Raw genomic sequence first — 24,627 nt, forward strand, 5'->3', positions numbered from 1 at the left:
TTTTAGGAATTCTCAATTCTAAGGGTTGGAAATATTAGAACTTACTAAGGGAGGTTATGGAATATTTTTTTCCTATAGTACCTATTTAAGAGTATAGCACAAAATAATCACTTGACTTTCAACCTGGGATATTGTTCTCTAGCTGAAGCTCCTTAGGTTTATTCTGCTTCTGCTCTCTTCCTCTGTGCTTTTTCTTTCTTAGAACACTTGCCTCCTTAAAGGAACAGACTTCTTTTTGTGAGACCTGTTTTAGAAAAGGAACCCCTATGAAAGCTCAGATCTGGTTAACTAAAGACAAAGGTATCATTCATAAAGAACTGATAAGCTAAATAGATAATAGCATTTCACCTCCTCCCTATAGTTCTGACCTCTTGGTAGGCGGCCTAGAGTATGAAATAATTAGATTACTCATCACATCAAGGAGGTGGCTTTGGGTTTTCATAAGACCAAAGGAGGAGGTAAGGATATTTCTCTATACCTCTGCCTCACAACAGGATTGACTGTAAGACTGACTACCACAGACACACACAGAATATGAAGAGTTGTGGTTATATAAGCTTGAGCCTCTTGTATTCATCCTTTCTGAATCAGCTAACCTCCAAACCCACAGTAGAGCTTATATAGCTCATTTGTGGTTTCCTGATTTGCTTGCCGACTTTCCCATGGAACAGAGCTTTAAAAGTTAGCATGTAAACTTATAGAAGAATTTGCTCAGTTGGGCAAAACAATCACTAGGCTTCTAACCAGGTTAATTATTCTCTACCTCCTTAAGGATATTTTTCTTTTGCCCTTTTTCTTGGTACTTTCCCTTTTAAAACTACATATAGCTTCTTTAGAGAAATTAGAATCTAATTCCTCTAGAAACCTTTCTGGATTTCTTGACTCTACTCCGTAATGACTGGACTTAATTCCTTAAATCCTCTAACATCTAGACTACTAAAAAATCCTGAAATTCTGAATGCCCACTATACCCTGCTTATAAAGTGGCCATTTACTTTACACAGTGAATGGAATCTGGAATCTTTCCATCTAGCAAGTAGTACTGCTCAATCAAAACTTCATCTAGATGGTAGATCAGATTGTTCATGGATTATGTGGCTTACTGCCTTTCTCAAATAAGTTTATGATCCACATTTACTACTTTTCTTTCTTATACTAAATATTTTGACAGACTTTTCCAACTTACTGACTGTCTCTAATACTTTTTTTAAGTTAATTTTACCCGTTCTTTTTCATCTTAAAATTTTTTATTTATTTATTTTTTGGCCACACCACACAGCTTGCGGGATCTTGAAGTTCCCCGACCAGCAATTGAACCTGCACACTCAGCAGTGAAAGTGAGAAGTCCCAATCACTGGACCACCAGGGAATTCCCCTCTAATACTTTCAATACAAAGAATAAGAGTCAGTTTCAGGTTGTTTTTTCTCTCCTGTGTAACCTTAAGATTTTAAAATGGACTCTCTGCATGTATCTTCCACTAAACTCAGGTCATAAGTTCTTCTTAGGCCTACTACATAGTTTTTTGCTTTGTTTTTTGATATCTCACATAGCTTGTTTCTGTTCTTTAGATCTTACCTGAGTTTTAGTGGGCATAAACAACAAAGGTAATAATTTTACAAACTATGCTGAGAATGTAGAAACAAAACTTGATTTTGAAATAGTCTGTAAAACAAAGTTGATAAATGATTTCGGAATTTTTCCTTACAGGCACAGTGTCCGTTCTCTACTTGATTTTTCTTGTCACCTTGAAGGCTATTCACTTGGGATTTCATTTGGAGTTTCATTGGTTTATGCCAACAGAATTTTTTGTCCCAGGTGAGCTATTTGTCCCAAGTAAAGAATTAATAAACTACAATAATGTGATCTTCAGTTAACTATTGTTACTATAAAACAAGTATTGGTAGATTTTATGATGAACACTTTTATTAATGCTGTTAAGCTAAAAACAGGAGTACAGTTGAAATTACTGTGGTTTTCTTGCAGTTAGGGATAACCAGTACCCTTTGTCATTTCTACTTGGGAGTTAAAGTCACAATGCAATTGAAAAATCAAGAACTCATTCTCTAGACTCTCTGAGGAAACATACCCCTAGAATTTCAGAGACTTAGAACATAGTCAGTGATAAATATATGTGGATAATACTGGTAATTAACATCATTGTTCCCCTTATGGGTTTTTTCTTTTAATATTGCTGTTTTTCAGGCTAATTAGGATGGTGTTTTTTTGTTTTTTTGTTTGTTTTGTTTTGTTTTGTTTTGTTTTTGCGGTATGTGGGCCTCTCACTGTTGTGGCCTCTCCCGTTGTGGAGCACAGGCTCCGGACGCACAGGCTCAGCGGCCATGGCTCACGGGCCCAGCCGCTCCACGGCATGTGGGATCCTCCCGGACCGGGGCACGAACCCGTGTCCCCTGCACTGGCAGGCGGACTCTCAACCACTGTGCCACCAGAGAAGCCCCTAAGATGGTGATTATTAAGTGTTCTTTCCCACCTTTTTTTTTTCCCCCCCATGGCTGTAACTTGGCAATTTCTTAAGTTTCACCCAAATTTAGAGGATTTTGGACATGATAGAAGCACCATGAAGCAATGAATGGATAATGCTAAATGAGGAGACAGACTAGAAAATGGAAGTAACTATTACACTCGTATCTTAAAAACGAATAATAAGGGGAAAGTAGTACAAAATTCTGTTGTTGGTTTAGAAAGACTGCTTTCTTTCCAATCTTCAACTGTTGATTCTGGCGGTCTAGAATTCAAATCTCTATTCAGTTTCTGGTGTTAGTCTCTAAAGCCTGCAAATATAGTTGTCTACCATCCCTTTTGTTTCTTTTGTTACAACATTCCTGAGTTTTCCAGGTGTGCTGAGTTGGTGGTCATTGGAAGGTGTTATTTATGTTATCATGGTTACTTGTTTTCAGATCATCTGGCTGCATCAGCTTTGATTTTTTTAATTTCTATTAGAAGCCCACAAAGACTAAAAAGTCCATGTAAATTCAGGATAAAGGAAGTACTGGGGCTTGCAAGGCATCTTCTCTCACAGATTGTATTTAAAATTGGACAGTGATGAGAATGGCAACTTTAAGCTAGTTCTTCCATTGACTAATAAAAATAGGCTAGGATATTATTTTCTAAAAGTAGATCCATATTGATTAAGGCTTAGTGATGAACACTTCTGCTAATGATAGGACATTAGAGATAAATATGGGAGAAATGGAGAGTATAAATAGTTATTTAAAAGATAGAAAAGGGAATATACCTAAACAGATATCAAGCCATTTATTTCACTTTACTTCATTTCTAAATGATATGAGGGGAGAATCAGGATTAAAAGAGGTTCATGTAAATACTTGTGGTCCTGAAATTATTGTGATTGAAGAATTTCTTAAGAAAGGAAATATGTCATAAATCTTTTTCAGTAAAGGCTAATTAAAAATCAGAGAATAATTGGAGGGTGTGAATTTTTACCGTCCTGATGAAGAATTCTCATAAACTTCTAGTTCTAATTGAATCTTTATGTACTCTTGTTTCTAAAAAGTTATTTTTCAGTTCGGTAGATCCCATCACCCTCTTCTCAGGTAATTGGAAAAATAATAAACCTACTCATGTATTTCATCCTATCCTTTCCTGCCTCCTCAGGGACTTCACTTTTGCAGTTATTCTTTCTTTTTTAATCATGTATCATCAGATTTTTCCTACTGAACTATTCCTTCCAGTATACAAACCTATTTCCCAATCTAAAAACAAAATCTCATATGACCCCACATTCCCCTCTAGCTGTTGTTTCTCTTTAAAGAAAAACTCTTTGTAAGAGTAGTCTGTGCCCGCTGTCTCCACTTCTCCTTCCATTTTGCCTTGAACTGACTTCTGTTAGACTTTTGCTCCAGTCACTCCACTGACTGATGACCAATGACTGCATCCTTCCAAACTCAGTGACCAAATCTCACACCTCTTCTTACTCAACCTGTCAGCAGCATGGGGTACATTTGTTCACTCCTTCCATCTTAAAATACTTTCTTTATTTAACTTCTAAAACCCTATTCTCCTTGATTCTTCTACATAACTGTTCCTTCTCATATCTCTGACCTCTAAATGATAGAGTCATCCAGGGTTTAGTACACAAACCCCTCTTCTCTCTACCTTTATTCCCTAAATAATGTCATCTAGCCACCACACTATATGGTGACTAGTCCCAATTTTTTTAATCTCTGGCCCAGATCTCTCCACTGAAATCTATACTCATATATCTACCTGCCCCTTCTACATCTCCACTTGGATGCCCATTTTGTATACTTAATTTACAAAAATCAAATACTTGTTTTCTTCCTCATCCACCCCCTCCCAACAGCCTGCTTAACCTACTCTTCTCCCAGGCTTCTCATTCTCAGAAAATGGTAGCTCCAATTTACCACTTGATCAGGCCAAACACTTTGGAGTCATACTTGACTGTTCTTTCTTTCCATCCCCCATATCTGCACAATCTATTTTCTACTTGTAAAATAAATTGAGACTCTACTTCTACCATTTCCACCAAAAAGAATTATGTTAAGCTCCTAATCTCTCAGCCAGATTATTGCAGTAGCCTCATAACTAGTCTCACTTTTTCCACTTTGTCTCCTTCTGCATAGTCTGTTCTACACCTAGCAGATGGAGTGGTGTTTGTTTGTTTGTTGGTTGGTTTTGCGGTACGCGGGCCTCTCACTGTTGTGGCCTCTCCCGTTGCGGAGCAGAGGCTCCGGACGCGCAGGCTCAGCGGCCATGGCTCCTGGGCCCAGCCGCTCCGTGGCATGTGGGATCTTCCCGGACCAGGGCACGAACCCGTGTGCCCTGCATCGGCAGGCGGACTCTCAACCGCTGCGCCACCAGGGAAGCCCTGGAGTGGTGTTTTTGAAACAACCTTCAAAAGCCTCTAATGGTTTCCCAACTCATTCAGGATGAAGGCAAGTCTTCATCATAGTCCACAGGCCCTGTATGACCTGACTCCTGGCTTCCTCTTTTATTTCATCCCCTATTACTTTCCCACTCATTCAGTCCACTCCAGCCACATTGTCTTCCTTGCTGTTCCACAAAAATGCCAAGCACACTCCTAGCTCAGAATCTTTGCACTTAGGATTCCCTGTACATGAAATGTTGTTGTCTTTTTTTCAGGTATCTACATGGCTGGTATTGTTAGAGAGGTCTTCCCTGACTTCCTGCCCATTCTCACACCTCCTTCTTGTTCCTTATTTTCTTTAGAGCCCTCATCACTACCAAATCTTATATGCAGGTATCCCTGGTCATCTAAATCTATTAAGTTCTTGATTCTGACTAGTTGGAATATTGAGGCATATCTGTTATTCTAATCAACTTAGCTCCTGAGTTTAAGATAAAAAGTAGCAGATATTAAGATAACAAGAGACTTATCTAGAATGTTTCTGAATCTTTTCGGTTCTTGAATTCGAGTAATGAAAGTTCAGATGGTAAGAAATACCTGTATTATTTTTTTTACCTGTGTATCTGTCTCCCTTAACTAGAATGTTAGCTCTCTGAGAAAAGAAATGTTGTTTGTTTTTTTTTTCATACTTCTCTATTACTATTGTGTCCCCAAGGCCTATAATACTTCTGGCATATAATGAGTGCTCAATAAATAATTATTAAGAGTAAATGTGTTTATATCCACTCCTTTCTAAATCCCATTAAAACATTTACATTAAAAAAATAAATGTAAACAAACACAAAGAGACCCTATAGAAGAGACAATAGCAAATGAGAGAGAGCAACAGATTTTTAGAAGCTCGAAAACTGATACATGGTTGGTAACTGACAGCAAAGCAGAGAAGGCTGAAATGTAAGTACCTGTAGAGAGGAGGCCAGTTTGAACTACACAATTCTTGAAAGCCTGAGTGTTTGGAGAAAACTGGTTAACTCTGAAAGCAAGGGTAAGGAGAAGGGCTTAAAATGGGAGAATTCCTTGAAGGTTTATATCAGGAATAATTAGCTATAATCCATCCCCTTTCCCTCTTCAACCTAGCAAGAGATGGAAGAAACTAAATCAGACACTCTCTGGACTCGGGTTTGCCAAATACAGCAAAAGGGTAGGAATAAGCCTCTAGTCTGAAAACAGGTTAAGTGAAAGCATATATGCTGAATGGTGAGGCCATACCCCACCGTCTACCCCTCCAATTCTCTTTTCTTTATTCCTTGGTTCCCAGAATGCTGATAGCATAGGATAATAGAGGATTCTTCTCAGGAGAAACTAAGCCCAAGAGGAAAGACCTAGAGTCTCAGATATTCGGGTTGTACCAAAGAAATGGCAGGTACTTTGCTTGTATCAGACCATTTAGATGTCCACTAAGTATGCATTTTTTTAGTGCTTCACTTTTAAATATAAACAAACATACAAAGAGCACTATATATTTGTGGAAGACCTCTTACATAAAAATAAAACAAGAAAGATAAAAAAGGGGACCTCCCTGGTGGTGCAGTGGTTAAGACTCCATGCTCCCAATGCAGGGGTTCCGGGTTCTATCCCTGGTCAGGAAACTAGATCCCACACGCATGCCGCAACCAAGAGTTCACATGCCACAACTAAGGAGGCTGCCTGCTGCAATGAAGACCTGGCACAACCAAATAAATAAATATTTTAAAAAAAGAAAGAAAGATAAAAAAGGAATTTAAAGGGAAAAATAATAAGAAGGAACAAAAACAAAATTCCAAAAAATTACATCCTCAAAGTAACAAAAGACAGTGATATCCATGAAACAATATTTGGATGCCAAGCAAGGAAGGAAAAATGGGAAGTTGATCTTGGAAATAAAATATGTAATAGAAATTAAGAATTCAAAGAAAATTTGGAAGATAAAGCTAACTTCCCCAAAAGACTAGAAATTACAGATGGGTGGATGGATGGACAGATGGATAGATGGTTAGAAAGAAGGAAGGAAGGGAGGGGGAGAAAGAGGGAGGGAGGGAGGGAGGGAGGAAGGAAAAAAATAAATAGGACAGAAAAGATGAGAAGATAGATAATTCAGTTGGCCCAATATCCAGCTAAAAATAGTTTCATAGAGAAGAAAGGAAATGAAGGTGAGGAAATTATCAAAGAAATAATTTAAGAAATTTCCCCAGAACTGAAGAGCATGTGTTTCTAGATGTAAGGGCCCAAAATGCCCAGCATTGTGAATAAGACCCACACCAAAGCTCATTATGAAATTTTACAACACCAGGAATAAAGAGAAGGGCTTTCAGGGACGAAGAACAAGTCTGTACAAAAGGTCTGGAATCAGAATAGTATCAGCCGTTTTAACAACAACTCTGAAAGTTAGAAGACAATAGAAGTGTCATCAAAGGTCTCAGAATAAATTATTTTAACTTAAAATTCTAAATCCCACCATACTCTCATTCAACTGTTAGAGTACAATAAAGGTATTTTCAGAAAGTAAAGTCTCACAAAATTTTCACAAACTGAACAAACCAGATAACCAGCACCCGGATCAAAACCAGAAATTACTAGCACCCCAGAAGTCCCTCTCATTCTCCCTACCAATTGCTGTCTCCCTGCAGAGATAACTAACTTCTAACCCCAAAGATTAATTTTGTCTGTTTTTTGACTGACTATAATTGGAATATACAGTATGTATTCTTTTGTGTCTGGCTTCTTCCAATCAACATTATATTGTGATATTGAACCATATTGTTGTGTGTATTTTATTCATTCTGATTAGTATTTCATTTTATAACTATACCACAATTTATCTTTTTCCTATTAAGGGACGCTTGAGTAGTCTCCAGTTTGCGACCATTATGTTTATTGCAGCACTCTTCATTCTCATACATATTTTTTGGTGAACATATATGCCTGCTTTCTCTTGAGTATAAACCTTGGAGTGGAATTGGTAGGTCAAAGGGTATGCATATATTCTACTTTTGCAGATATTGCCAGTCAGCTTTCCAAAATGGTTGTACCAATTTACGTCCATACCAGCAGTGTTTGAGTGTTCTAGTCGTTCCATGTCTTCATCAATCAACACTTCTGTTTTCCTTTTCATCTAGCCTTGCTGGTGGGTGTGTAGTGGTATTGTGCTTTTAATTTGCATTTCCCTGATGGCTAATAAAGCTAACACCTTTTTATATGTTCATTGCCAATTTGGATTTCCTCTTTTGTTAAGTGCCTTTTCAAGTCTTTTGCCTACGTTCTACTTTTTTCATATTGATTTATAGGAGTTCTTTTTACTTTCTAAGTACCTGTCTTATGTATTCAATTATCTTCTCCCCCTCTGCTTACTTCCTTTCTTAATATGACTTCTCAGAGGAATAAAGTAGGCAGTTTGAGAATGATTGGAGGTTTGGGGCTTCTTTAAAACCACTTTATGAAGGAATCTGTCTTCTTTAATTTACTACACATTGATCATGGTATAAATGTCTGGGTTCTTTAAAAGACATATTTTTCATACAAAAACTTGTACACTAATGTTCACAGCAGCAATATTCATAGGTGGAAACAATCCAAATATCTCACTGATGAATGGATAAATAAATGTGGTATATCTGTACAATGGAATATTATTTGGCAATAGAAAGGAGTAAGGTATTGTGGTGATGGTTGTACAACTCTGGGAATACTCTAAAAAGTTTTAACTGTACACTTTAAACGGGTGAAAGATATGTAAATTATATCTCAATAGAGCTGTTAAAGATAATCTTAGGTTTTCAAGAAATTTACTCAGAGAGTTTTTGTTGGTTAATTGGAAAAAGCTGGATATTCACTCACTCTAATTTGACAAGTTAGAAACAACAGTGGTATCACCTGCCTTAATTAGAGAAGAATCAACAAACAAGTTGCTTCACAAGGCATCTTAGAAGTAATAGACATCGAGTGCTCCAAAAGACGGGAAAGATCAGCTAAATTGAAAAGAGCTTATCGAAAACTAGTAAATCTTAGCAAAAAGCAAAATCATTCTGAAGAACCGTTTAAAGGAGAATGTTGACCACTTTCGTGGCCAAGAGTCCTTTATTATGAAAATAAATGAACGCCTCTGATTATGTGTCATGCATTGTCCAAAAAGACATGGCCCATTGCTGTTCGGGAGCTTGCAGTTGAGCTGTAAGACTGCTTTCTGAATTAATGATCACAGTATGAAGATACACAAGAGACATAGTAGTATAGAGGAATTGCATGTAAATAAGAATTAGGAATCAGAGAAGTGTTCTAAATAAGAGTATTTTAAGGCCAAAAGGAGTTCTTTGAACGAAGAATTGGAGGAATGGGTTTATGCCAGGCCAAGGGATCAATATGTTTAAGAAACGGTTAAGATACCATGACCCATTTAGGAAATTACAAGAATTTGGATGGCTGAAGTGAAAGAATACTTATTGGTGAAATAATAGGAGACACGGATAAGGAGGCAAAGGCCAGATCATGAAGAGTCTTCTATTTTAAGCTAGAAATAACTCTGGTTGGCTGTGAGACCCTCCTTCTCCCTTATTTGGGACTGGCTGAACTAAGAGTTAGGCTTCTGTGTCCCTAGGTCAATAGGGTAGAGGAAGAGTAGTCCTATAATTCCCTGCCTAAAAATAGGATTCATAATGGAGCTGACCACCTATGAGGGTGGTCAGATACCACCCTCATAAAAGGTAAGTTGAGGTCAGAGGTGCTGTAGCCTCTTTGAATCAACAGAATCTGTAGAAAAGCAATGATAGTGAAAACACTGTTAGAACCTTGGGATATCGCTAAAGCATTGCTGACATGGTAATTCAGAGATGGGTGATGACTGATCCCATGCCCAAATCCCATCTCACTGTCTGCTTTCTTAGACAACTTCCAATATCAGTAAGCAGCCATCAAAATGGAGTTAGAAGTACAAGAAATTTTGCAGGGGAGCATTTGTGAAAGAGAGGAGGGTGAGCAGGAGTAGGTAACTACATCAGACCATATTGTAGCTCAAATCTACAAAAGGAGAAAAGGAAAGAAGGAGGGTTGGGTAGGAATAGATTAAGAAAGTCTTAGCCAACCCAATGTGAAGCTCTGTCAAAGATTGCCTGCAGAGGAGTCTAGGGTTGGGCAAAAGTGGTCAGGCCCGAGTACTCTGCTTTGCTCAGTCATTGGCTAGGAGCTGCCCAGGGAAAATGTGACTTCTTGATTAGGTCAGCACAGCCCAAAGAGGCTGCAGCTGGAGTTTATCAGCCCACTGCATGCCTTGCATCAGGTTCTCACTTGGATATTGGAGTAGTACATTTACATGGCTGCCACAGTGAAGTTTTATAATATTTTAATATAAATTTGGCATGTTAATGTTATTCCTAGTTATGGCCTAGGAATACCTTTAACAGTATTTAACAGTATGTATGCTTATTTTATTATTGTGAATGGAATGCTTTAATTTCTCTTTATATCTTCTAACCAATTATAGTTATATAAGATGTTGATTTCATATATATATTTATTTATTTACATAAAATTTTCTTTCTAGCTCCCTTACTTTGAACTCTTTTTTCCCCCAGCTTTACTGAGATATAATTAACATATAACACTGTGTAAGTTTAAGGTGTACAACATTTTTTTTGTGTTTTTTTTTTTTTTTTTTTTTTTTTTGCGGTACGCAGGCCTCTCACCGTTGAGGCCTCTCCCGTTGCGGAGCACAGGCTCTGGACGCGCAGGCCCAGCCGCTCCGCGGCATGTGGGATCTTCCCAGACCGAGGCACGAACCCGCGTCCCCTGCATTGGCAGGCGGACTCTCAACCACTGCGCCACCAGGAAAGTCCCAACATGTTTATTTGATGCACTTATATATTGCAAAACGATTACCACCATAGCACTAGATAACATCTCCATCACATAATTTCCATTTCTTTTTTGTGGTGAGAACATTTAAGATTTACTTTCTTAGCAACTTTCAAGTAATGCAGTATTATTAACTATAATCATGATGCTATACATTGGATCCCCAGAACTTATTCATTTTATAACTGGAAGTTTGTACTCTTTGACCAGTATGTCCCCATTTCCCCTACCTCCCCAGCCTCTGATAACCAGGATTCTGGTTTCTGTTTATATGAATTTAGCTTTTTAAAATTCCACATAATAAATGATATCATACACTATTTGTCTTTTTCTGTCTGACTTATTTCACTTAGCATAATGCCCTCAAGGTCCATCCATGTCACAAATGGCAAGATTTCCTTCTTTCTCATGGCTGAATAATATTTCATTGTATATGTTTACCACATCTTAATCCATTCATCTGTTGATGGACTTATAGGTTGTTTCTATATCCTGGCTATTGTAAATAATGCTGCTGTGAACATAATGCAGATGTCTCTTCAAGATAGTCCTTTGGATATATATCCAGAAGTGGGATTGCTGGGTCATATGGTAGTTCTATTTAAAAATTTTTGAGCAACCACCATCCCATTCTCCATAGTGGCTGCACCAATTTCCCTTCCCACCAACAATACACCAGGGTTCCCTTTTCTCCACATCCTTAAGAACACTTGTTATCTCTTATCTTTTTGATGATAGCCATTCTAACAGGTGTGATATATCATTGTGTTTTGGTTTTGTTTTTAATTTTTTATCGTACTATAGTTGATTTACAGTGCTGTGTTAATTTCTGGTATATAGTAAGGTGATTCAGTTACACACACACACGCACATATTTATTCTTTTTCATATTCTTTTCCATTATGGCTTATTACAGGATACTGAAAAAATATGGAATGCTTCATGAATTGTGTGTCATCCTGTGCAGGGGCCATGCTAATATTTTCTGTATTGTTCCAGTTTTTTTTTTTTTTTGGCTGTGTTGGGTCTTTGTTGCTGCACACGGGCTTTCTCTAGTTGCGGCGAGTGGGGGCTACTCTTCGTTGCGGTGCGCAGGCTTCTCATGCAGTGGCTTCTCTTGTGGAGCACAGGCTCTAGGTACGCGGGCTTCAGTAGTTGCAGCACACAGGCTCAGTAGTTGTGGCTCACGGACTCTAGAATGCAGGCTCAGTAGTTGTGGCACACGGGCTTAGTTGCTCTGCGGCGTGTGGTATCTTCCTGCACCAGGGATTGAACCCCTGTCCCCTGCATTGGCAGGCGGATTCTTAACCACTGCGCCACTGGGGAAGCCCCTGTATTGTTCCAATTTTAGTATATGTGCTGCCAGAGCAAGCACTATCATTGTTTTTGATTTGTGCTCCCCTGATAATTAGTGGTATTGATCACCTTTACATGTACCTGTTGGCCATTTGTATGTCTTCTTTGGGTAACAGCCTATAGGCATACCTCATTTTATTGCACTTTGCAGATATTGCGTTTTCTTGCAAATTGAAGGTTTGTGGCAACCCTGCATTGAGCAAGTCTTTCAGCACCATTTTCCAATAGCATTTGCTCACTTCTTCTCTGTGTGTCACATTTTAGAAGTTCTCACAATTTTCAAACTTTTTCATTATTATTATATCTGTTACAGTGATCTATGAATTTTGACATTTTTTAGCAATAAAGTATTTTTAATTAAGGTATGTATTTTTTTAGACATAATGCTATGCACACTTGATATACTAAATATATTGTAAATGAAACTTTTATATGCACTGGGAAACCAAAAAATTCATGTGACTTTCTTTATTGTAATATTCACTTTATTGCAGTGGTCTGTAACCAAACCCAAAATATCTCCAAGGTATGCCCGTATTTAGTCCTCTGCCCATTGTTTTTTTTTTTTTTGCGGTACGCGGGCCTCTCACTGTTGTGGCCTCTCCCATTGCGGAGCACAGGCTCCGGACGCGCAGGCTCAGCGGCCATGGCTCACAGGCCCAGCAGCTCCGCGGCATGTGGGATCTTCCCGGACCGGGGCACATGTCCACTGCATCGGCAGGCGGACTCTCAACCACTGCGCCACCAGGGAAGCCCCCATTTTTTAATTGAATTGTTTGTTTTCTTGCTGTTGAGTTATATGAGTTGTTTATATATTTTGGTTATTAACTCCTTATCCAATATATGATTTGCAAACATTTTCTCCCATTTTGTAGGTTGCCTGTTCATTTCATTAATGGTTTCCTTTACTGTGCAGAAACCTTTTAGTTTGATGTAGTCCCATTTGTTTATTTTTGCTTTTGTCGCCTTTGCTTTGGTGTCAAATCAAAAAATCAATGTCAAGGAGCTTTCCCCCCCCCCCCCCCATGTTTCCTTCTAGGAGTTTTATGGTTTCAGGTCTTACATTCAGAGTTGATTTTTGTATATGGTTTAAGATAGGGGCCCATTTTCATTCTTATGCATGTGTCTCCCAATTTTTCCAACACCATTTATTTAAGAAACTGTCTTTTCCGCATTGTGTATTCTTGACTCCTTTGTCATAAATTAATTGACTGTATATGTGTGGGTTTATTTCTGGGCACTCTGTTCCATTGATCTATATGTCTGTTCTTTGCCAGTACCATACTGTTTTGATTACTATATCTTGTATTAGAATTTAAAATCAGGAAATGTGATGCCTCCAGCTTTGTACTTCTTTCCCAAGATTGCTTTGGCTGTTTGGGGTCTTTTATGTTTCAATACACATTTTAGGAATGTTTGTTCTATTTCTGTGAAAAATGCCATTGAAATTTTGATACAGATTGCATTGAACCTATAGATTGCTTTGGGTAGTATGGACATTTTAACAATATTGATTCTCCCAATTCATGAACATGAAATAACTTTCTATTTGTGACTTTCTTTCATCACTGTCTTATAAATTTTAGTTTATAGGTCTTTCAACTCCTTGGTTAAATTTATTTCTAGGTATTTTATTATTTTTGATGCAACTGTATTGGGATTGTTTCCTTAATTTCTCTTTCTCATAGTTTGTTATTAGTGTATAGAAACACAACAGGTTTTTGTATGTTGAAATTGTACCCAAGTTTTCTGAATTTGACTATTAGTTCTGACAGTTTTTTTGCGGCATCCTTAGGGTTTTCCATATATAGTATTATATCCTCCATGTATAGAGACAGTTTTATTTCTTCCTTTCAAATTTGGATGGCTTTTATTTCTTTTCTTGCCTAATTGCTCTGGCTAGGACTTACAATACTGTGTTGAATAAAAATGGCAAGAATGGGCATCCTTGTTCCTGATCTTGGAGGAAAAGTTTTCAGCTTTTCACCATTGAATATGATGTTAGCTCTGGGTTTGTCATATATGGCCTTTATTATGTTGAGATACATTCCCTTCATACCCAGTTTGTTGAGAGTTTTTATTATAAATTGATGTTGAATATTGTAAAATGCTTTTTCTGCATCATTGAGATGATCATATGATTTTTATTCTTCATTTTGTTAATGTGGTGTATCACATTGATTGATTTGTACACGTTGAACCATACTTGCATCCCTGGAATAAATCTCACTTGATAATGGTGTGTAATCCTTTTAATGTATTTTTAAAATTTATTTATTTTATTTATTTATTTTTGACTGCGTTGGGTCTTTGTTGCTGCTCACAGGCTTTCTCTAGTTGTGGTGAGCAGGAGCTACTCTTCGTTGTGGTGTGCGGACTTCTCATTGAGGTGGCTTCTCTTGTTGCAGAGCATGGGCTCTAGGCACACGGGCTTCAGTAGTTGTGGCAACTAAGCCCATGCGCCACCACTACTTAACGCAGGCTCAGTAGTGGTGGCGCATGGGCTTAGTTGCTCCGCGGCATGTGGGGTCTTCCCGGACCAGAGCTTGGACCTGTGTCCCCTGCTTTGGCAGGTGGATTCTTAACCACTGTGCCACCAGGAGAGTCCTAATGTATTGTTTAATTTGGGTTGCTGATACTTTGTTGAGAATTTTTGTATGTGTTCATCAGGGACATTGGCCTATAATTTTCTTTTCTTGTGTGTCTTTGGCTTTGGTATCAGAGTAATTCTGGCTTTGTAAAATTAGTTTGGAAGTGTTCATTCCTCTTTTACTTTTTGGAAGAGTTTGAGAAGGATTGGTATTAATTCTTGAATGTTTGGTGGAATTCACAGTGAAGCCATCTGGTCCTGGACTTTTGTTTGTTGGGAGGTTTTTGATTACTGATTCAATCTCTGGTCTGTTCAGATTTTCCGTTTTTTCATGATTCAGTCTTGGTAGGTTGTATGTTTTTAGGAATGTATCCAGCTCTTCTAGATTGTCCAATTTTTTGGTATATAATTGTTCACAGTAGCCTCACGATCCTTTGTAATATTTCTGTTGTATCAGTTGTGATGTCTCCTCTTTCATTTATAGTTTTATTTATTTTAGTCCTCTCTTTTTTTCTTGGTTAATCTAACTAAAGGTTTGTCTGTTTTATCTTTCAAAAAAAGCCAGCTCTTAGTTTCATTGATCTTTTCTTTTGTCTTTTTAGTCTCTATTTCATTTATTTCCACTCTGATCTTTATTTCTCTTCCTTCTATTAACTTTGGGATTCATTTGTTCTTCTTTTTTTGTTTCTTTAAGTGTAAAATTAGACCATTTATTTGAGATTTTTATTATTTCTTGAGTTAGGCCTGTCATGTATAAATAATAATTTTATCATCTTCCCCAAAATTTGGGGCTCTATATAATTATATAAATATAATGCTAACTGTTGATCTGAAGTGATCATTCTTTTTCTTGTTGAGAAAGTATCCTTCTGTTGAGGTCTATCCCGATGGGGCTTTTACTATAAACCTATATCATTGGAAGCACTTCATAGAGTAACTCTGTGGTTTCCTTTTACTCATAGAACTATGTATTAGATCGGTGGGAAAGAACTACAAGACAGAGTTGCTAAATAAACTGAAAAACCTAACAGTCAAACTCTTTTTTTTTTTTTTTTTTGCGGTATGCGGGCCTCTCACTGTTGTGGCCTCTCCCGTTGCGGAGAACAGGCTCGGATGCTCAGGCTCAGCGGCCATGGCTCACAGGCCTAGCCGCTCCGCAACATGTGGGATCCTCCCGGACCAGGGCATGAACCCGTGTCCCCTGCATCGGCAGGTGGACTCTCAACCACTGCGCCACCAGGGAAGTGAAAGGGCTATCTTATCTTGAAGATTATGACTTTGGAGGAACTAAGGTGATTGGCAGTGGAAAGAATCAGAACATGTGAAATTCATTAAAAATTTATTGATTTAAATAATTTTGCCTATGTAACACATAATAAAAAAAGGACCCTTTACACTTTGTGCAGAATGTCAAAAAAAAAAAATATGCTTCTATTCCCAATTTAAGAGTTTTTAAAAAAACAGAAGTGGGAATTGCCCCCACATTTTACTTTGTTGCTGACATGTAAGATTTTAAAAGATTATAGACAGAAGATGGAGAGACTTTTCCTAAGAAAAATACATTTTGAATTGCTTCCACAGATAAAAATTCAGATGAAAGCTAGCAGACAAAAAACTTGATATAAAACAAAAGTATGTAATATTTTTTTATCTTACTTCCTGATTTCTTTTAGAGTTACTGCTTGATTCTTAGTTGTTCTCACTTCCTTTCCTAAAATATTATGGTAAAAAGCCAGGGGGCTTTTTTTTCATTTCTGCTTTTTACACTAAGGAATCATTTGTGATGGGTTGTCCTCCACTTTGCCACCTCCTTTGCCTAGATGCAGCACTGTTTTTGAGTAAATCATCATCTTTTTCTACATAAAAGAAATTTTTTCATTTTTAATATTAGCAAACCTTAAAGAGAAATTGGCAGTGCTTTTAAAATGTTATTTTATTATTCTTATTTCAAAGTAACTTTATGTTTATTGTGTTTATTGTAGAAAATTTAGAGAATATAGGTAAGTGGTTAATTTACAATAAATTCCATTAACCAGAGATAAGCACTATTTAGACTTTGTGGCTATCTCTACAGTCTTTTTTTTTTTCACATACACACACTTTTTAAAATAAAAGTAAAATTGTATTATACATGCTATTTGACTTATGAACATTTGCTGTAGCATAAAATCTTTCTCTGGAACATAATTCTTGCATAATATGTACCACTGAGCAACTGCATCATAGTTTAGCCATTCCCCTCTATGTAGACATTTAAATGATCTCCAGTATTTTTAAGCAATGCATTTTAGATTAGCCATTGAAGAATGTTAAATGACAAATTCTCCCTTCCCTGATTACTTTTCTAAGTATTTTTGTGGCAAGTTCAAGTAATAGAAGAGGAAGGACTTTAAAGTCAGACAAATTCAGTCAGACACCTGAATTTTTTTTTATTGAGGTAGAGTTGATTTACAATATTATATTGGTTTCAGGTGTACAGTGTAGTGATTCAATATATTTGTACTCCATTACAAAATAATGATTATATTTCCCTGTGCTGTACAATATATCCTCATTGCTTATTTATTTTATACATAGTACTTTGTATCTCTCAATCCCATACCCCAATCTAGCCCTTCCTGCCTTTCTTCTACCCACTGGTTCACCACTAGTTTGTTCTTTATATCTGTGAGTCTGTTTCTGTTTTGTTCTATTCATTCGTTTTATCTTTTAGAGTCCATGTATAAGTGATAACATACACTATTTGTCTTTCTCTGACTTATTTCACTAAGCATAATACTCTCTAGGTTCATCCACGTTGCTTCACATGGCAGAATTTCATTCTTTTTTTATGGCTGAGTAATGTTCCATTATACGTATATATACCATACCGTCTTTATCCATTCATCTGTTGATGGACACTTAGATTGTTTCTGTATCTTAGCTATTGTAAATAATGCTGCTATGAACACTGGGGTGCATTATCTTTTCAAATTAGTGTTTTCGTTTTCTACAGATAAATACCCAGCAGTGGAATTGCTGGATCATATGGTAGTTCTAATTTTTAGTTTTCCATTAATTGCACAAATTTACATTCCCACCAACAGTGTACTAGGGTTCTCTTTTCTCCACATCCTCACCAACATTTGTTATTTATAGATTTTTTGATGATAGCCATTTTGTGTGAGATGTGAGGTGGTATCTCATTGTGGTTTTGATTTGCACTTTTCTGATGATTAGCAATGTGGATCATCTTTTCATGTGTCTGTTGGCCATCTGTGTATCTTCTTTGGAAAAAATGTATATTCAGGTCTTCTGCCCATTTTTTTTTAGATTTTTTAACATCTTTATTAGAGTATAATTGCTTTACAGTGGTTTGTTAGTTTCTGCTTTATAACAAAGTGAGTCAGCTATACATATACATATATCCCCATATCTCCTCCCTTTTGCGTCTCCCTTCCACCCTCCGAATCCCACCCCTCTAGGTGGTCACAAAGCACCAAGCTGATCTCCCAGTGCTATCTGGCTGCTTCCCACTAGCTGTCTGTTTTACATTTGGTAGTGTATATATGTCCATGCCACTCTCTCACTTCATCCCAGCTTACCCTTCCCACTCCCGTGTCCTCAAGTCCATTCTGTACGTCTGTGTCTTTATTCTGGTCCTGTCTCTAGGTTCTTCAGAACCACTTTTTTTTTTCTTTTTTTTAGATTCCATATATATGTGTTAGCATACGGTATTTGTTTTTCTCTTTCTGACTTACTTCACTCTGTATGACAGACTCTAGGTCCATCCATCTCCCTGAAAATAACTCAATTTCGTTTCGTTTTATGGCCGAGTAGTATTCCATTGTATATATGTGCCACATCTTTATCCATTCATCTGTCGATGGACACTTAGGTTGCTTCCATGTCCTGGCTATTGTAAATAGAGCTGCAATGAACATTGTGGTACATGACTTTTCTTTTTTTTTTGTTTTGCGGTATGCGGGCCTCTCACTGCTGTGGCCTCTCCTGTTGTGGAGCACAGGCTCCGGACGCACAGGCCCAGCAGCCATGGCTCACGGGCCTAGCCCCGCGGCATATGGGATCCTCCCGGACCTGGGGCACGAACCCGTGTCCCCTGCATCGGCAGGCGGACTCTCAACCCCTGCGCCCCCAGGGAAGCCCCTCATGACTCTTTTTGAATTATGGTTTTCTCAGGGTATATGCCCAGTAGTGGGATTGCTGGATTGTATGGTAGTTCTATTTTTAGTTTTTTTCTTTCTTTTTTTTTTTTGCGGTGTGCGGGCCTCTCACTGTTGTGGCCTCTCCTGTTACGGAGCACAGGTTCCGGACGCTCAGGCTCAGTGGCCATGGCTCAAGGGCCCAGCCGCTCCGCGGCATGTGGGATCTTCCCAGACCAGGGAACGAACTTGTGTGCCCTGCATCGGCAGGCGGACCCTCAACCACTGCGCCACCAGGGAAGCCCTATTTTTAGTTTTTTAAGGGACCTCCATACTGTTCTCCATGGTGTTCTGCCCATTTTCTAATCAGACAGACCCTGTGTTTGATCTTCCCCTGCCACATACTAGTTGTATGACCTCAAACAGAAATAACTGATATAAAGTACCTTCACAGAGTAGTCATTTCTTGATTCCTTTTCTTTCCCTTTTCAAGTATTTGTTAGTTTAATGTTAGCCTTGAGGAACTTTGTAAAGACATTTTAATATTCTTATTCCCTGGACAAAACAGAGACAACTAATTTTTAGTAATCAACTTTCAGCTACTAATATTCATTTTCCAACTGTCAGTTTTAATGTGTTTTTCCCCCCCCTTTTTCTCCTAGAGATAAGATTTCAGTTTCCACAGCTGACTGGGGTGCTTACCCTTGCTTTCTTTATTCATAATTGTATTATCACCCTCTTGAAGAACAACAAGAACCAAGAAAACAATGTGAGTAATTACCTGAGGATTTGACTTTTGTTACCAGATACTAATTTTTAAATTTAAACCACAAAACAGTGGTCTGCAAACTTTTCCGTAAAGGTTCAGGTGGTAAATATTTTAGGCCTTGTGGGCCGTGTGGTTACAGTGACCCAGCTCTGCTATTGTGGCATGAAAGTAACAATAATATGTAAACAAGTGGGTGGTGACTGTGTTGCAAGAAAATTTTTTTTTTTTTTTACACTTTTGGTTGAGATTTTCCTTTATTGTTGATACCATGTTATCTGGTTTTAATATTAATGAACACACCTCTCAGATTTTTAAAAAATTTCTGAATAATAGTAGACAATAGTTTTGCCCTAGTCAAGAATATACTTTTGGTTTTTTTGTTTTTTTTATCCTCCTGTATACTTTATTTTTATTTATTTTTATTTTTTAAATTTTTTAATTTTTTATTATTATTTTTTACATCTTTATTGGAGTATAATTGCTTTACAATGGTGTGTTAGTTTCTGCTTTATAACAAAGTGAATCAGTTATACAAATACATATGTTCCCATATCTCTTCCCTCTTGCATCTCCCTCCCTCCCACCCTCCCTGTCCCACCCCTCCAGGCAGTCACAAAGCACAGAGCTGATCTCCCTGTGCCATGCGGCTGCTTCCCACTAGCTATCTACTTTACGTTTGGTAGTGTATATATGTCCATGCCTCTCTCTCGCTTTGTCACAGCTTACCCTTCCCCCTCCCCATATCCTCAAGTCCATTCTCTAGTAGGTCCGTGTCTTTATTCCTGTCTTACCCCTAGGTTCTTCATGGCATTTTTTTTTTCTTAAATTCCATATGTGTGTGTTAGCATACGGTATTTGTCTTTCTCTTTCTGACTTACTTCACTCTGTATGACAGGCTCTAGGTCTATCCATCTCATTACAAATAGCTCAATTTCGTTTCTTTTTATGGCTGAGTAATATTCCATTGTATATATGTGCCACATCTTCTTTATCCATTCATCTGATGATGGACACTTAGGTTGTTTCCATCTCCGGGCTATTGTAAGTAGAGCTGCAATGAACATTTTGGTACATGACTCTTTTGAATTACGGTTTTCTCAGGGTATACGCCCAGTAGTGGGATTGCTGGGTCGTATGGTAGTTCTGTTTGTAGTTTTTTAAGGAACATCCATACTGTTCTCCATAGTGGCTGTACCAATTCACATTCCCATCAGCAGTGCAAGAGTGTTCCCTTTTCTTCACACCCTCTCCAGCATTTATCGTTTCTAGACTTTTTGTTGATGGCCATTCTGACCAGTGTGAGATGATATCTCATTGTAGTTTTGATTTGCATTTCTCTTAATGATTAATGATGTTGAGCATTCTTTCATGTGTTTGTTGGCAGTCTGTATATCTTCTTTGGAGAAATGTTTGTTTTTTTGTTATTGAGCTGCATGAGCTGCTTGTAAATTTTGGAGATTAATCCTTTGTCACTTGCTTCATTTGCAAATATTTTCTCCCATTCTGAGGGTTGTCTTTTGGTCTTCTTTATGGTTTCCTTTGCTGTGCAAAAGCTTTTAAGTTTCATTAGGTCCCATTTGTTTATTTTTTTTTAATTTCCATTCTCTAGGAGGTGGGTCCAAAAGGATCTTGCTGTGGTTTATGTCATAGAGTGTTCCGCCTATGTTTTCCTCTAAGAGTTTGATCGTTTCTGGCCTTACATTTAGGTCTTTAATCCATTTTGAGCTTATTTTTGTGTATGGTGTTAGGGAGTGTTCTAATCTCATACTTTTACATGTACCTGTCCAGTTTTCCCAGCACCACTTATTGAAGAGGCTGTCCTTTCTCCACTGTACATTCCTGCCACCTTTATCAAAGATAAGGTGACCATATGTGTGTGGGTTTATCTCTGGGCTTTCTATCCTATTCCATTGATCTATCTTTCTGTTTTTGTGCCAGTACCATACTGTCTTGATTACTGTAGCTTTGTAGCATAGTCTGAAGTCAGGGAGCCTGATTCCTCCAGCTCCGTTTTTCATTCTCAAGATTGCTTTGGCTATTCGGGGTCTTTTGTGTTTCCATACAAATTGTGAAATTTTTTGTTCTAGTTCTGTGAAAAATGCCAGTGGTAGTTTGATAGGGCTTGCATTGAATCTGTAGATTGCTTTGGGTAGTAGAGTCATTTTCACAATGTTAATTCTTTCAATCCAAGAACATGGTATATCTCTCCATCTATTTTTATCATCTTTAATTTCTTTCATCAGTGTCTTATAATTTTTTGCATACAGGTCTTTTGTCTCCTTAGGTAGGTTTATTCCTAGATATTTTATTCTTTTTGTTGCAGTGGTAAATGGGAGGGTTTTCTTGATTTCACTTTTTATTTACAAAAACAGACAGTGGTCTAGATTTCACCCATGGGCCATAGTTTACTGTAGAGCAGTCACTAAAAAAAAAAAAAAGATGTACAGATAATAGCAAATAGTGGTGATAAGATCTTTAAAAATACCCAAGTAATCTAAAAGAAGACAGGAAAAAGGAAAGGAGACTATATGGGGCAAATAGATAACAAACAGAAAGATAATAGATTCAAACCAAGTAGTATAGATAATTATATTAAAAATAGTCTAAAGACTACAACTAAAAGACAGAGATTGTCAGTCTGATTAAAAAACAAAACGTAACTGTGTGCTGTCTGCAAGAAATTTACTTTAAAGATATACCATGCAGACGCTAAACATAAGAAAGGTGGAGAGGCTGAGGTTTTTTTTGTTTGTTTATTTGTTTTGTATTTGTTTATTTTTGGCTGTGTTGGGTCTTCATTGCTGCGCCCTGGCTTTCTCTAGTTGTGGCAAGCGGGGGCTACTCTTTGTTGCAGTGTGTGGGCTTCTCATTGCAGCGGCTTCTCTTGTTGTGGAGCACAGGCTCTAGGCTCACAGGCTTCAGTAGTTGTGGCTCGTGGGCTTTAGAGCAAAGGCTCAGTAGTTGTGGCGCACCAGCTTAATTGCTCCACAGCATGTGGGGTCTTCCCTGACCAGGGATCGAACCCATGTCCCCTTCATTGGCAGGCGGATTCTTAACCACTGCACCATGAGGGAAGCCCCAAGAGAGGCTGTCTTAATATCAAAGTAGACTCCAGAACAAGGAGTACTGCCAAAGATAATGAGGAACATTATATGATGATCTTTCAGGATCAATTCATCAAGAAGACATAATAATCCTAAACACGTATGCACCAAGTGACAGAGTTTCCAAGTAAATGAAACAGCAACTGTCAAAACTGCAAGAAGTAAACAAATCCACAATTATAATTAGAGATTTCATCACCCCTCCCTTAATAATTGATAGAACAAATACCAAATAAGTAAGGATATAGAAAACATGACTACTTGATCTAATTGACATTTATAAAAGTCTTCTCTCAAACAACAACAGAATCCACATTCTTTTCAAATGCACATGAAACATTTACCAAGATAGACCATATGCTGAGTCACTGAACAAGTCAATAAATTTGAAAGGACTGAAATCATACCAAGTATGTTCTTTGACCACAGTGAAGTTAGAAATCAATAACAGAAAGAAATTTGGGAAATTGACAAATATGTGGAAATTAAACAGCATACTCCTAAATAACTAGTGAGTCAAGAAAGAAATCACAAGAAAAATTAGAAAAGTACTTTGAGATTACTGAAAATGAAGACACAACATAATGAAATATATGGGATGCAGCTAGAACAATGTTTAGAGAGAAATTTATAGCTGTAAGCACCTACATTAGAAAAGAAGATCTCAAATCAGTAACCTAACCTTCTATGTTGAGACACTGGAAAAAAGAAGAGCAAACTAAACCCAAAGGAAGCAAAATTTAACCAGTTACCTGTGGCCTTATTTGTACAATTTGAATTCAATTTGATAGCTTCTAACGATGTAAACAAAAATGATGAAGTTCTAATAGGAGTCTATATAATTGTTACTGAAATACAAAGGAAAGAAGAGTTCACTGTGCCTGGGGATTCTGAGAAGGCTTCAAGTAATGTTTGGCAGAGTCATTATGAGGGCCTTTCTAAGTAGAAGGAAGTTAGGTCTCAAATTAGGGCAAGAATATAAGTCAAGCTCTTCCATTTTCATCTTTATTGTTACCTGGTTACATACGACTGGCATATTACCTGTGAGTGGTGTTGGAATTGAGTAAACCTTGATTTTTCCCCATTTCCTAGCTTGGTGATCTTCAAACTTCATTTTCTTTGTATATAAAAATAGCCTAATTTGATACCTACCTCTCAAGTTTTTAATCATAATCAAATATTATAAAATAGGAAAAGTGTTTAACATGACCTGGTGTATAATAGGGGCTAGAAGTTTTTAGCTTTTCTACCTCTCTTACCCTTGCTTTCCTGACATTTACAAACTGTGGATCTTTCTATTAACAGGAGAGTATCCCGCAGATTTTTTCTAGTGCCTTTAAATTTGTTTTGCAATGAGAACATATTAAGTCTTCTCCAAGATTTCTTCCTATGATGTTAATGTTAGAGTCTCAGAAAAATATATAACTGAACCACATCAGTTATTTCTTTCTCTCTTCTCTCATCACTGCACTAGATTTTAATGTTAAAACTGGCTTTTTACCAAGGTTTCAGGGTAATACAAGAAAACCATATGCAGAATGTTGCTTCACTGTTTGTTAAGAACTGTAATTGGGATAGTCTTTGTTAAATTGCTCAACATCCTTTATACAAAGACTGTGGAGAGAAAATTTCCTGTGTTCAAGGCTAGGAAAAAGTTTCTCTTAATAAACTCATTGTTTGACAATAAGGGTCATATAACTATTCTTGTTTCAATTTTTGCTTTGACTTTTGGAAAACTTAAAGTATTAAGTTCTTTTATCTGTTTCTATAACTTTTCTTAGGCAAATGTATTTTTAGAGTTTTTATCTTTCCCTGTATCCCTCACACTTTAGATAGAGTTTTTATTTTGGAAATGTTTAGTCTTATTGTATTTTTATCATAAACAGTTTTAAACCTTTTGAGGGAATAGGAAGAA

General features: G+C 37.4%; 1 protein-coding gene across 3 annotated transcripts in view; it reads left to right on the top strand.

Annotated features, from left to right (window-relative positions):
* SLC38A9 (solute carrier family 38 member 9) overlaps positions 1–24,627 on the top strand; it is an 82,138-nt gene that overhangs the window by 43,119 nt on the left and 14,392 nt on the right. For 2 of the 3 annotated variants that reach the window (XM_007469270.1, XM_007469271.1), the window contains exons 9-10: positions 1,709–1,816; positions 19,502–19,608. In XM_007469270.1, the coding sequence (XP_007469332.1) occupies positions 1,709–1,816; positions 19,502–19,608 (215 nt within the window). The remainder of the gene's footprint in view (positions 1–1,708; positions 1,817–19,501; positions 19,609–24,627) is intronic. The other variant, XM_007469272.1, reaches the window with a different exon arrangement.

This window comes from Lipotes vexillifer, unplaced genomic scaffold (genome assembly GCF_000442215.2).
Source record: "Lipotes vexillifer unplaced genomic scaffold, Lipotes_vexillifer_v1.1 scaffold810, whole genome shotgun sequence".
Classification (NCBI taxonomy): domain Eukaryota; kingdom Metazoa; phylum Chordata; class Mammalia; order Artiodactyla; family Lipotidae; genus Lipotes; species Lipotes vexillifer.